The sequence below is a fragment of the Esox lucius genome, chromosome 17 (genome assembly GCF_011004845.1).
Source record: "Esox lucius isolate fEsoLuc1 chromosome 17, fEsoLuc1.pri, whole genome shotgun sequence".
Taxonomy (NCBI): domain Eukaryota; kingdom Metazoa; phylum Chordata; class Actinopteri; order Esociformes; family Esocidae; genus Esox; species Esox lucius.
The window spans coordinates 21,507,829-21,522,556 of record NC_047585.1 but is presented as its reverse complement, the minus strand read 5'-3'; the positions used below and the strand labels follow the sequence as shown (position 1 = coordinate 21,522,556).

Genomic DNA, 14,728 nt, shown 5'->3' with positions numbered 1-14,728 from the left:
TCGGAGTCAGGTCAAGCTGTGTCTATGTATGGGTCTGAAGCTCAAAAGATAATGTTAACGCCAACAAAAACATTTATGTTAAGTAGATACATGAACTTAAAGACAGCCGCAAAGACAGCCAAAATGTTACTGCATTTGTTACAAATGTTATTCTTTTTCCATATTATCGAGTCAGTGTACCATGTTGTGGGAAAATGAAAACATTAGCATGAAAAAACACAAAGTGTAAACTTTACCTCATCGTAGACATTGTCATTTTTCTCAAAGTCACCTGCCTTTCTGGGAAGCACGTGCACGTGAACATGCTGAAAATACACAGACAAAACAAAAGAATGTTTTATTTTAAGGTGTTGTTATTCCCTGATCCAGAGAAATGCAAACTACCTTGTGCCAGGTACTCTTGTAGCAGACTGAACTGACAACAGCCCTATCCAGAGACATCTTTCATTAATTCACAATCTGTTTATCACAATGCTGAAAATCACAGGAGAGTTACAGTAGATTCCGCCATGCGTACCACCTGTATACCACAGAGACCCCTTAATTCTATGGTTTTAAAACGGAAATTGACTTTGTCAGATGTCCTTTCCTGTTCCCCTTGACTCGTGCTGTCACAAACTTGGCCATCTGCAGTTTATAACTTGCAGCTTTCCTTGGGTGCTTATTAGTGTCGTAATGTCCCAGAACAACTGCTATGTATTTAGGCAGAAATATATATATATTTTTTTTTTATTAGAAGATGCAAACATTCATCTTACACTATGCAACAATGTTTTACAGATAGGGTCCATTAGATAGTTTCAACATGAGTAAGGAGAAGTAAAGGATGAGAGACTCATCTGAAAAGACAACATGATAAAGTGTTAGTTTTAGTCTTAGTTTTATCGTATTTGAGTATAGTTGTTACGCAAACCACTGAAGTATACAGTTCAGTCAAAAGGTATTTGGACAGAGTGGCGAAATGGGAAAGTTCTTTATGAGTGTTTGTGTTGTCAAAAATGTTCAAGCATTGGTACCTATGACATACTCATTAAATGTGATGTATGACTATGTACATACTTTCAAATTAAAGCTGACAGTCTGCAAATTAACTTCTTAGTCTTTGTTTCCTTTATCATCCAATACAAACTTGTGTCACTGTCCAAATACTTATGGAATGCACTGTCTAATTTATCATTTGTAAAACATAACAGTTACAAATACAGTGAGCCACATTCACAGGGCTCCCACGTTATTTTAGATACGGTATAAACAAATACTGCTTTCTGAAAAATAGTAGTTATTGGTTTTCTGCCACTGGCACAGAAGGCTTGTCCATTGTATTTGTATATTCATCAATGCGAATAGAGCAAGTGAACTGTCAAGACTAGACAGTTTTCAAAAAACCCTAACCACATGACCATGGGAAGTAGGGGTGCTATCCCCTATTGTAATGTCAGAACCCCCGACGAGATTATGAAAGCAACATTTAGTAGCCTCAGCCCACCCGAAACGGATGAATATAACATACGTCATACAGCTGATGGACGTGTGTTGTTCGTTCATCCATCCTCCAGCAAGACACGTGTTAATGCGGCCTATGAGCATGCGTTGACTGCCTCCCGGTGCTTGTTAATGCAGGCAAAATATTAAGGAACTATTACAATTTTACGTACAAACAATACTGACTTTGCAGTTCTATGTCAAGAACTTTGCCTACTCAATAAAGCCTGTGTATAAAAAAGATGTCCCTTTGAACTTTTATTTACAATGACTACAACCTCAAACATTATCTTGCTGTGCCAGAAATACATTTGTGTAGTGAACCTACAAAATGGGGTGAGACAGACAGTTTGACTGCTTTCAAACTTTCTTGGTGCTAAAACCTACTCAGTATCATAAATCACAACAAGAGACAGCAAGTTTAAAAAGTGGGTCTATGCAATATAAGACCCATCTAAGAGTGATAAGACATTCATCTAACTTAATTGCCTGCTTTCATTATACAACAAAGGATGTATGAATATGTGTTTCTAAATGCTACAAATAAGATAACGTGTTTGTTTGGAGGCATCTGCTTTGTTGCCACACGTTTTCTATTTAATGAGTCAATTTGCATAATGTCTGCATTTATTAATCTATTTACCTTGAGGAAAACTTTGAAGGGAACTCTGTGTTAGCAGAGATCATCAAAAATATATATTTAAGTGGTGCTGAGCAATGGAGGTAGAGGCCAGCAGAGTGTCTCAACGGCAGCATGCCAGAAATGTGAAGATCAGAGGTCCTGACTGGCATTGCAATGTGTAGGGTGAGTTTCAGACAGTTTGATTTCCACACACACATAAAGGTTTCAGGCAGTTTGATGTCCAAAACACACAGAAAGGTTTCAGACAGTTTGATGTCCAAATGCACAGCAAGGGGCCACTCTGCATGGGCTCATGTCTCCCATCATAAGACACAAGAGCAGTCATGCCTGGCCTTGGCTGGCATTCAGACTTCTAAAGGAATTACAGCCTGCAAATTGGTAGTCGTCAGACTTTCTGGATTACAGCCTTAATATCATCACTGGAATATGATCGCTGTGGCATGGGAAAGTTGTGGTATCTACAGTATCTGAAAGTGTACCTTGTGGAAACAATCCCAGCACACACTAAGTGATTCCAAAATGTATTTATATCACAGTTTATATGGGGGTTTATGTAGTACTGTGCAAAAGACTTAGACTTAATAATGGAAAACATTTTAGTTGATTTCCATCAATACTGCTGCCTTGGATTCAGCAACAGTCTACCATATATGTTTTCATTCATTGGATTTCTGATTAGAGAAATATACTATTGCTGGGGTCGGTTCCATGCCATCCTCTCCAATGTCCCTTCATCAATCTCTGGTTGGCTATGTACCTCCTCACGCTCACGTTTCCATTCATAATTGATCATCATACTCTGTTCAAAGAATTCCCACACAGCATAGGCCTACTAATTTTAAACATCTTTCACACAGAGCAGTGTGTTATTCAGCTTTGCTATGTTCAAACCTGTATTTACACATCTGTTAATAAATAAGAGGTTTGTAAAGTTTCCCTAAACATAATTTAAACAGGTGTCCATTAATTTATTTCTGACTACAGAAACAAATGGGTAAAATGGCTACAGAGCGTTTATATTGTTTAGGTGAAGTCTAGTCAGACAGGTAGACAAATGTATTTTGTCAGCAACAGCTGTGTACCCATTAAGACAGGGGGTGTGAGAGCCACTGTTGCTCAGAGTTAGAACAACTAATTTGAGAAATAGAGGAATATATGTCGCATCATCCTTTACTTCCATCGCCAAACCACCTCTCCAAAAATTACTATAGCCAGTAATTTATAGAAAGATTCATCTTGCTTTAGGTTTAATGGGTCCACTTTTCTTTGTGTTTCAACACTGCTTTGATGCATATGATCTCATTTATCTCCATTTACAGGCCTCATGCACACTAAAACAAGACACTATAAATAATGTGTAATGAATATCCCATTATGTTTTAAAATATTTCATAAAATACATAACCTATACATTTTATATGATTATATGGAACCTACATTTAATAGAAAATCTCAAGAACCTTTGATAGCCATTACAACAGCAAATATTTTTGAATGAGATTCAGATCAATCTCTCCATTTGGAAAACGTACACCTGTTAGTTATTATTACCCCTACCTATGTTCCTTGACATTGTTCCTGACGAATACAAACATACCCACAATACAACAATAAAAAGTTTGTTTTGTGCCTCTCCTACAGTAATTTGAAGTGAATGCAATGCATTTTCTTTCTATGCGATCCGTAAAACCACTTACATACACATTATTTTTACTGAGTCCATGTAAAGCACTATATTCTACTCTAATTAGTTATAGCCATTACCTAAAGCCTAAAATAGTATCCATCAATATCCACCAACTTTTCAGGAGCAATACATTGATTGTAGGTGTTGAAACTGTTTAACAGTTGTAATCTGCCATCAGTGGCATTAATACATGGCCTAATCTGACATTATTGGATCCCCTGAAGCCCTAACCCAGAAGCATATGGCAGAGATCTGTCTCGAAGTGGTTTGGGTTATTGATCAAGTCCCCAGTTCCTCATGAACATATCCCCTCAAACACATCACAATCAATGACAGTGTGGCTAGTACAGAACTCAAATGACTAAAAGGTATTTAGCCTGCAAACTGGCAAGTTGCCAGATATTCTGGATTACAATTAGGCATATGCAACTGTCAATCAAATAATAAAAATCAAACTCACCCAGGTCATCCAGCTTTTAATAAACTAATTTTGTGCCATCAAATCATCAAAGAATACCTTTATAACACTTACAACAACAGATCTACAGTATCAGCTCCATCTATATATCACGTCTTCAGCGGTCGCTTAATAAGACACTTGGCTAACTGTCTTAAGCGCATTCTCCGTTTCAGAAATCATGTCCATTTTCAGTTCACACAGAGCCATCTACATGAAAATGTATTATAATCATAGCTACATTTTCCATGAGGTAAAAATAATGCAATTCCATCCTTCTAATACAGGAAACTGCTTATATCTTAGTGAGACTCCAGGCACAGTTTATAGAAGTATATTTGCCTACATAGACTGCCTCTCTCTTACTCAATCAAAGAGTATTTCTTTATTGCCAGCGCGAGAGCACCTGATTTCAATAATCCAGTTTATAGATAGAGGTGGCGCAGTGCTGTAGCAGGTGTGCTGTATGTGCAAGATAATATTCTCATAAAGGGACCAGAAAGGCCTCTAACTCAGAGTTACTGCATGTTAGAAATTACTGGATAAAATATGGAGATTATTCAACAGTGTTAAGGAAAAGCAAGAGAACAACTTCTCTTTATTACTGCCTTTTGGTTAAAGCTTCCATGTTGTGTTTTCAGGTGATGGCACTCACTGACAGTAGGTCAGAGAAAATATTTGATGCAGACGATAATCCTAAAGCCAACCTTCCCTTCGGTTTCAATCTAATTGAACATAGCAAAAATACATTGCTATTTGACCTTGTTTGTATTGACAGACAAAAACAATTTCATCTAAAACAATCACAGGATGAAAAATAGGTTTTGTGGAAAACAGATGGCAAAGCTTTTTTCTCTGGGGGTAGTATTACCAACATCTTCTCTCCACATACAATAGTCTGGTTTAGGGGGCATTCTCTGAAGCAGATCAAATCTGCCTGCAAAATTGCCTGACTGCAGGACTTTGCATTCATTTATTATTCATGCAGAGTATTTTAAAGTTGATTTAGAAACTGGTCAGGCTAAAAGGCAGCTGGCCTAAAGGCACATTTTAAACCTTGACATGCCGTTAGAAAAAAAGGGTGGGAAATGTAGGCCCCTGAGCCCAAAAAAAGACAAAGGGCAGAGGGTAAAGTAAGTATGTAATGTTTAGGATGATTTGATGTTGTGTTGTTCAGCTGTCCCAATAATGTTAGAACCACGACAGGCCAACACCGACAGCAATTAGATTCCTTTTATTTAAACAAATCTGTCATATTCAAAGCAAATCCCCCTCCTACCTTGACCTATTTTAAATAAGTGCATTTTATATTATAATCTATTTTATTGGGTTGTTTTTGCTCGCTGGCTAACTTTTATTTTCTCCATATGCTTTCGCAGTTCAAGGGAAGAGGGATCCTATCCCAGTCCAACTTGATTCATGTACAATTCTTTAAACAAAGAACTTGATAGCCATGTTATGAGGCTGTAGAAAACGTTGGAGGAAAACTGTCTGAGTCACACATGTAGATTACAAGACAACACAAACATTTTACGGTCAGAATTATGGCAGGCGCACAGGCTTCCAAAGATTGTGGACCCCCCACATTGTATGGGCTGATTACTCTTCCCATAGCATATATCCAATGTATTTATTAGACTGTTGGAATGTTGATGCATCTTTGGCTCAGAAGGGGGGCCATTGAGCTACATATGCTAATGATGATGCCTGAAAATGTTCTCTAGAGGATACTTATGTGCTGAAAGCCCCAGTAGTTCTAATGTTAGCAGATAGACTGTGAAACTGCTGGAGTGTTGGGCTGGGGAGAATGGATGTTCCTAGCGTACAGGGTGAGGCTAATGAGCATGAAGAACACAAGGCAGGGTAAAAAAAAAAACATTAGCAACATCGACAACAAGCAACCGAAAACAACGGCCTCCAGAACCATCTATCATGCGATGGCAAATTATTATTATTTCTTTTGCTTTTTGATGCAGATTCATTGAAAATAAACTGTTGATTATGATCAGAAATTTGAAGAGAAAACATTGCACAATGCAGACTTTTAAAAGTAATAATAAAGAAGCTAGGATACCTTTAATTGACCGAAGGCCTTCTGAGTCACAGAGCAGATACAATATATTTTTGAGGTGGACCACAACAAAACAGAGTGTTTTAAGGTTAATAGGTATTTCAAGGCAATAACATGGAATATGGGCAAAGCAAATACCTAAAAAATACAGGGCTCTCTCAATATGAGTACCTACATTAAATCAGACGGCATGAAGCTTCTGTGGCGTGGGCTTAGCAAATGTATGATTTTTCAGAGTGGTTCTGAAAGCTAACCTTTAATTTTAATAGAAACACCAAATGCGCTATGACAGGGGGACCGGGGCAACTACCCTCCCAAAGGCATGGCACCTGGGCGGGCCCACCAACCGTGCCTTTGTGCCTGTGTAACATTTAACAGGTTCACATGAAATTAACATTATACTTCATTTAGATAAGAAATCCAAAGAGACATCTCATTGCAACTTTTCTATATATTATTTGATGTGACGAGAAGAAAAAGGATAGATCAGAGATAACAAATCTCATGGGCCTGTGTACTCTACACATGCCTAGACAGCCCACTGAGCAGACTAAGAAGAAAGAGTAAAACCATACTGGGCTGTTACAGTAAATAACAGCATACACTTCAGTGTTTTGAGTCTGTCTTTTGACTGTTAAAGTGCTTCTTGGGTGATTAAACATTTCAGTGGTGTAGACATTATCTGGGGTAATGGGTGCCATTTAAAGAGGATGTAGCACTTATTCAAAAACCTCTTGAAATAAATACCTTTGTTCTCAGGAAAATACCTCGGATGACCATTCAAAAATCTGGGTAGGTTGGGAATATGATGATGGCTTTGAGTATTCTGTGACTTTTTAACATTTCAGTGGCACTTAACTTCATGGAAAGAAATGATCATGAAATTAAGTGCACATTTCATCTCACGTTGTATTACGCCACTAAACATCCTCTGCAATGTACAGTCAATGAAGCCAAATGGCTCTGCTAGTGTAAATAGAAGAATATTGTCGTTATGAGTTGGGAATTAAATGTCGTTAAGAGTTGGGATTGTATAGTAATGATATAAAGAATAAACTAGTTTTCCAATTTCTTTACAACAGTACTAGTCTAACCACAACACAACGGGGAGCTATTATAAAGAATTACAAAGTTATAAAAAAAGAATGAACAAATCAAATAGGCCTATCCTTAGCTAATAAGGCTCATGGAAATGGTCATGGAAATGCATGCACCCACAGGTCAGTACCGGTAAGAAATTACATCTATTTTCACCCCTGATCCTCAGATAAGAGACTTGAAAAATCTCTTGCCAGTCACCAAAGTGTTCCTGACTACTAGTTTTATTCAACTGGTGGAGCGCATATCTCAATATATTTATTTTAGATTTGATTAATCTTTATTGTCATTGAACAAGTACAAGTAAAGTACAACAAAATGCAGTTAGCATCTAACAAGAAGTGCGAATAGAACAGGGCAGAAAATGTACCTGTATTAAGTATAATGTATGTTACAGATGCGACGGACTCCATCCTAGCTGGAGTGGTGCTCTTCTTTTATCTAGGAACATTGACAGGAGTCTCACTCCTATAGCCTTAACTTGAAATAGGGTGCAGGTCAGGCCGCAGGCTGTTAGCCAGCCTGCTAGCATAGTGGAGTCTGTCGATAGCATAGCCAGAGTAGTTAGTACAGCTTTACCTATTGCCACTGTGACTTGTTCCAGGCTGAGAAAAGTTAAACAAGGTAGTGCTAAAAAAACAACCGTATTAAGATAAAGCCTTCTCCACCTCGGTCAAAAATAAAAATGACTTTATCACCTCGCATCTCAAAACGGGACTCCTAAATGTTAGATCCCTTGCTCCAAAGCCAGTTGCCGTAAATGAATTAAACCAATAACATCTAGTTTATGGTGAAAGATTATGTGAAACGTGGCTAAAGCCTAATGAATTCACTGCCTTAAATGAGGCCTCTCCTCCTGGTTGTACTAGTGATCATATCCCTCGTGCATCCCGAAAAGGAGGGGGTGTCGCTAATATTTATGACCGTAAATATAAATTTACTCTCAAACATATCACTGAGTTTTCAGTTAACCAGGCCGATAAATCGTTTTACATAGCTACTATTTATAGGCCCTCCGGGCCGTACACAATGTTCCTCACTGAGTTTCCAGAATTATTGTCTAACCTTGGCATGGCAGATAGTATTCTAATTTTTGGGGATTTCAATATTCATATGGAAAAGTCCAATGATCCTCTTCAAAAAGCCTTCGAAGCCATAATTGACTCAATGGGTTTTATCCAACATTTCTCAGGTCCAACACATTGCCACAATCACACCTTAGATTTAGTCCTGTCAAGAGAAATAGATATTGTAGATCTAATAATTTACCCCCAAAATCCTGGATTATCGGATCACTGTCTTATTACATTCACTGTTAAAACAAGAAATCCACTTGCTCCGCAAACAATGAGTTTCAAAAGCTGTTCTATAAATTCTCAAACTACAAATAAATGCCTTGATATTCTTACAAGTTCGCTCATTAAGGACAGAGTAAATAAATCTGTAAATGATCAAATCGAGGATCTAAACTCAACACTGCGAAATACATTAGACACAGTTGCACCACTAAAAACTAAAGAAATGCGCATAAGACAATACTAGAGCACTTAAGCAAGCTTCCAGGAAATTGGAGCAAAAGTGGCGCTCCACCAAGTTGGAAGTATTTAGACTAGCCTGGATAGACAGTACACTACAATACACTACAACAATCCCTCATGTCTGCTCGATCAGCTTATTTCTCCAACCTGATTGAGGTGAACAAAAACAATCCAACATTTCTTGCAAAGTTAACAAAAAAGCAAAGCTTAGCAAGTGAAGTGGGTCTTCACTTTAGTTGTAATGAATACATTAACTACTTTGATGAAAAGATCATCACCATTAGAAAACAAATAACTGACTCCTTAAATAGTTATAGTCCCCAAAATCTCAGTTGTCCTGAGAAGGTCCTGAACCTCCCTGACCAGGTGTCAATGGGGACACTTGAATTTTTTGATACCGTATCGCTCGACACATTTACTAAATTTGTAATGAGTTCTAAACCCACAAACTCTCAGCTAGACCCAATTCCAACAAAATTCCTTAAGGAGCTATTTCCTGTGCTAGGTCAGCCAATGCTGAACATAATAAATGGCTCCCTTTCCTCCGGATGTGTACCAAACTCACAAAAAATAGCTGAAATTAAGCCGCTTCGAAAAAAATCTAATCTGGATCCCAATATATTAAACAATTATAGGCCAACATCGACCTCCCGTTCCTCTCAAAAATCTTAGAAAAATGTGTTTCCCAATAACTGAATGCCTTCCTAAAGACAAATAACATTTATTAAATACTCCAGTCCGGTTTCAGATCCCATCATAGTACTGAGACTGCACTTGTGAAGGTAACAAATGACCTCGGACAAAGGTTCCGCATCCGTCCTGTTGCTTCTTGATCTTAGTGCTGCTTCTGACACTATTGATTACTCCCTTCTCTTAGAGAGACTGGAAACCCATATTGGGCTACGTGGACATGTTCTAGCCTGGTTTAAATCTTATTTATCTGAAAGATATCAGTTTGTTAGTGTGGATGGCATATCCTCTGACAAGTCAAAAGTATGCTTTGGTGTTCCTCAAGGCTCGGTTCTGGGCCCATTATTGTTCTCACTATATATGCTCCCTCTGGGCGATGTAATCCGAAATCACAATGTAAACTTTCAATGTTACGCTGATGACACACAGTTATGTATTTCAATGAAGCATGGAGAAGCCCCTAAATTAGCTACTTTGGAAGCATGCGTTTCAGATATTAGGAAGTGGATGACAGAGAAGTTCTTGCTCTTAAACTCAAGGAAAACAGAAATGCTCGTTTTAGGACCCAAGAAACAAATAGCGCTGTTAGCAGATCTCACTGTGAACCTCGACGGCTGCATGGTCGTATCCCAAAAAACTGTAAAAAACCTAGGCGTTACCCTTGACCTTGACTTCTCCTTTGAAGAACATATAAAATGTCTCAAGAGAAACATTGCACAAATTAGAAACTTTGAAAAACTGATGCAGAAAAATGTATCCATGCTTTCGTTACTTCTAGACTAGATTACTGCAATGCTCTTCTCTCTGGTTATCCAGACAAACTAATAAATAAACTTCAATTAGTGCTGCACATGGCTGCTAGAATCCTAACTCGAACAAAAAAAATTTGAACACATTACTCCTGTCCTAGGGTCCTTACACTGGCTGCCTGTTAGGGTTAGGGCTGATTTTAAGGATTTACTCTTAACCTATAAATCAATACATGGACTTGCTCCTACTTACCTTGCTGAAATGATCCAGCCATACATACCTACACGTAACCTACGATCGCAAGATGCAGGCCTTTTAATTGTACCTAGAATTTCTAAACAAACAGCTGGCGGCAGGGCTTTTTCTCATAGAACTCCACTACTGTGAAATTATCTGCCAATTAAGGTTAGAAATGCAAACTCAGTGCAAACTTTCAAGTGTCTACGAAAAACTCATCTCTACAGCACGGTTTATAATTAGGTGTAGCCTGGCCCGGGGGCGTGAAGGTGACCAGTAGGCTTGATACTGTCCACCCTTGCTGTCTTGCCAGGTGGGCTCTCGTCGCCACTGGGATGCCCTCCCTACAATGCCTTTCGGGGGAAGAGTCACTGGCTTGTTGTTGTCTCTCTGTTGAATACTTGTGCAATTGGGCTGTACACTGCTGGCAATACTCTTTCAGGGGGGTTGCGGTTGGTGGGTGACCCTTTGGTTGATGCCTGGCAATGTGGGTGGATTGATTTCCTGCCTGTTGGGCCCTGTCCGGGGCCTCCCCCGGGTAGGGCCACAGTGTCGCCGGACCCCCCCATCTCAGTCCCATGGTGTTACGCTGCTATATTATTGTGCTGGGGGATATGAGGAATGCACTTTTCTAACTTTTCTCTGTCTCCTCCAGTTTTACATTTTAGATGAGGTCCTGGTCCACACCTGTGGAGTACCTGGTTTGGGGGGCCCATTGCTGTCCCTGTCCTTGTCCACCTGGTCATACTTTTGACCTAGTCTAGAATCAAATAGACTCTGGATTTAGCCCAGAGAAATGTATTTATTATTCTAATTGGACTCTTAATATCTCACCCAGCACAGCCAGAAGAGGACTGGTCACCCCTCTGAGCCTGGGTCCTCTCTAGGTTTCTTCCTAAAATCCGGCCTTCTTAGGGAGTTTTTCCTAGCCACTGAAATCCAACACTACTGTTGTTTGCTCCTTGGGGTTTGAGGCCAGATGTCTCTGTAAAGCACTTTGTGACAACTGCTGTTGTAAAAAGGGCTTTATAAATACATTTCATTGATTGATTGATTGACATATAGATGTGCAATGAAGGCAAATGCAGTACAAATGGCAATTCTAAATGGCACATAACATCCTCTGCAATATATTATCAATGAAGCTGGCAACCATACACATTTACATGTTATTATAGTATTAGTTAATTATTAAAAACCTTCTTTGATATAATTTTACTATAATGGCTTTTTAAATGCACAAGAACAGTATTTATGTAATGGAAGAATATCGATCAGCTGTTTTGAGCTAGAAACCACAGGTGTTAATGGGATTGTTATTAATCAGGCTAAAATCGTTAATCGGGATATTTTTGGCCAGGATAATCGTGGCATGAAATTCTCATATCGTCCCACCCCTAGTTGGGACATTGGTTCCTTTGTCATCTGAGGGTCCCAGGTGTCCCAGTAAATTATACGTAATCTACTAATGAGTTGGAATGCAGGGGCATCTCACCCTTTATGGTTGATCATTTGTTTTCTAGCTGTAATTGAGACACGTTCTAGCTCTGACTCCAAAGCCAAAAAAGCACAGTGGCTGTCAAAAGTATTCACCATGTTTTATTGTGTAACTAATAAAGATGCTTATGTATGTTGTTCATTTTATACAGCATCTTTAGCTCACATGAAGCAAGGTTGATTATTTTTTTGTGGTGACTGGGGTCTAGAGGGAATTTGACAATGTAAGCTATCTGCAGCCTATTACAATTTGCATGTCACAAAACACAGCACTGCCTCTTTAATCATAAAGAAGTGAAACAGGTACTCCTTTTGGAGAAAATTCAACATTTGAAAAGTCTCTATTCCCTGTTGCTCAGACAAATATTTAAAGCAGTTATGAGGAAGAGACAGAAATAAACATAAACATTGATATCTGGTGACTAAGACCTCAGTTGCCTGAAGAAAGTCCAAGAGTAAATGCAGAATGATATGCAAGAGATAGAAAGCAAAAAGTCTAGAAAGCCTGAACAAAGAAGTTAAAAAGACTACATTCTGACGAAAGAACATTTTGAAGAAATAAAAAGAATGCAGTCATCATCTCCTATCTGTTAATGATGTCTGTCAAGGAGCAAGCCAGGTGCTAAACAATGCCAGCATCTTGTAAATGTCCTACAAATGTCCTCTAGGACAATCCCAAGACTAACCAGAAACTAGACAAAACCTCCAGGCGATTGCAGCACAACATCTCGGAAAACGTATTTTTGCAATGTGTTTGTGATAAAGCAAAAGGTGTAGAATATATAACTATCGAATGTAAAGCATTTTTTCACAACTTATGAATACATTTTGCAAAACATCAGTAAAATTTGAGCACATCTTTGTATTATTTAGTTTTCTTTCAATATGCTTTGCAAATGAATGTGACTTTGATCTATATTGGATGGCATGCAGTTATGCAGATGCCCATTGTCTCAATGTCTGCCGCTGTAATTATGCCATTAACATTTCACAATTTAGGCCACAGTTCTCATAGCAACTGCAATATATGTATAATTAAGTATATATAAAAATAGTGTGTGGATATAATATGAAATGAGTGTGTGGGGATTTGAGGATAACACAGAAAATGTATGCTAAGGTGATTAGCATAAGAAAAGTTTTTTTTTTTTTTATGTCAGATAGATTGTGAACTAATGAAGACTGCAGTATAACATTTTTGGAGTATGCATATATACAATCCCATTTCCAAAAAAGTTGGGATGCTGCATAAAATGCAAATGAAAACAGAATCCAATCATGTGCAAATAATTTAACCCCTAGATTTAATTGAAAATAGTACAAAGACAACATATCAAATGTTAAACTAGAGAAATGATATTGTTTTTGGAAGAATATATGCCCAATTTGAATACTATCCGCAATATGTTTCCAAAAAAATTGGTACAGGCGAATGTTTATTGCTGTGCTGCAGCTCCGTTTTTTTTAACAACACTCTATTAGGGTTTGGGAACTGAGGAGACCAACTGTCGTAGTTTTCAAAGTGTAATGTTTTCCCAATCCTGCTTGTCGTATTTTTCATAATATCTTCAATGGGTGACTGCAGGCAGGCCAGTTTAGCAACCAGACTCTTTTCAACGGAGCCCTGCTGCTGTAATACGTGCAGAATGTTCTGTAGCTTTGTCTTCCTGAAATAAACAAGGCCATCCCTGAAAAAAATCACCCATGCCATGTGCACTAATGTACCCCCATACCATTCCTGATGTTGGCTTTTGAACTGTGCACTGATAACAAACTGGATTGTCCCTTTCCTTTTTAGCCCGGAGGACATGGCATCCTTGATTCCCCCCTCAAATTTTGATTCGTCAGACAACAGGACAGTTTTCAGCTTTGCCGTAGGCCATCTTATATGACCTCGGGCCCAGAGAACACGGCTGCGTTTCTGGATCTGGTTAATATCTTTTTTCTTCTTTGCATGGAGTTTTAACTTGCATTTGTGGATGCAACAACGAAGTGTGTTCACAGACAATAATTTTTGGAAGTGTTCCTGAGCCATGCAGTGATTTCCACTACAGAATCATGTCTGTTTTTAATGCAGTACTGTCTGATCCAATATTGGTTTCCGGGCTTGTCCCTTACATACATAGATGTCTCTGGATTCACTGAATCTTTTAATGATATTATGTACCGTAGACTATGAGATCTCCAAATACTTTTGGAGTTTTACATGGAGAAGCGTTATTCTTAAATATTTTCATTATTTGGCAGTGCCATCTTTCACAGAGTGGTAAACCCCCCTTCATCTTTACTTCAGAAAGATTCATCCTCTCTGGGATGCACTTTTTATACCCAATCATGTTATTGACCAGTTGCCCATTAACCTAATTAGTTAAGATTGTCCACCAGGTTCTTTTTTTGTATTACACAACTTTTCCAGTCTTTTCTTTGAAACATGTTACAAAACGTGTTTTTTGTTAAACATGTTGCAGGCATCAGATTCCAAGTGGGCATACATTTTTCAGTTTCAATTTGATATGTTTTCTTGAAATATTTTCTATTGAATATAGGATTAAAATCTTTCATTCGGTTTTTTCCATTC

General features: G+C 38.3%; 1 protein-coding gene across 5 annotated transcripts in view; it reads right to left on the bottom strand.

The window, feature by feature from the left end:
* fhit (fragile histidine triad diadenosine triphosphatase) overlaps positions 1-14,728 on the bottom strand; it is a 343,560-nt gene that overhangs the window by 77,462 nt on the left and 251,370 nt on the right. For all 5 annotated transcript variants that reach the window (XM_013138295.4, XM_013138296.3, XM_013138294.3 and 2 more), the window contains one exon: positions 237-305. In XM_013138295.4, coding sequence (XP_012993749.2) covers positions 237-305 — 69 coding nt within the window. The remainder of the gene's footprint in view (positions 1-236; positions 306-14,728) is intronic.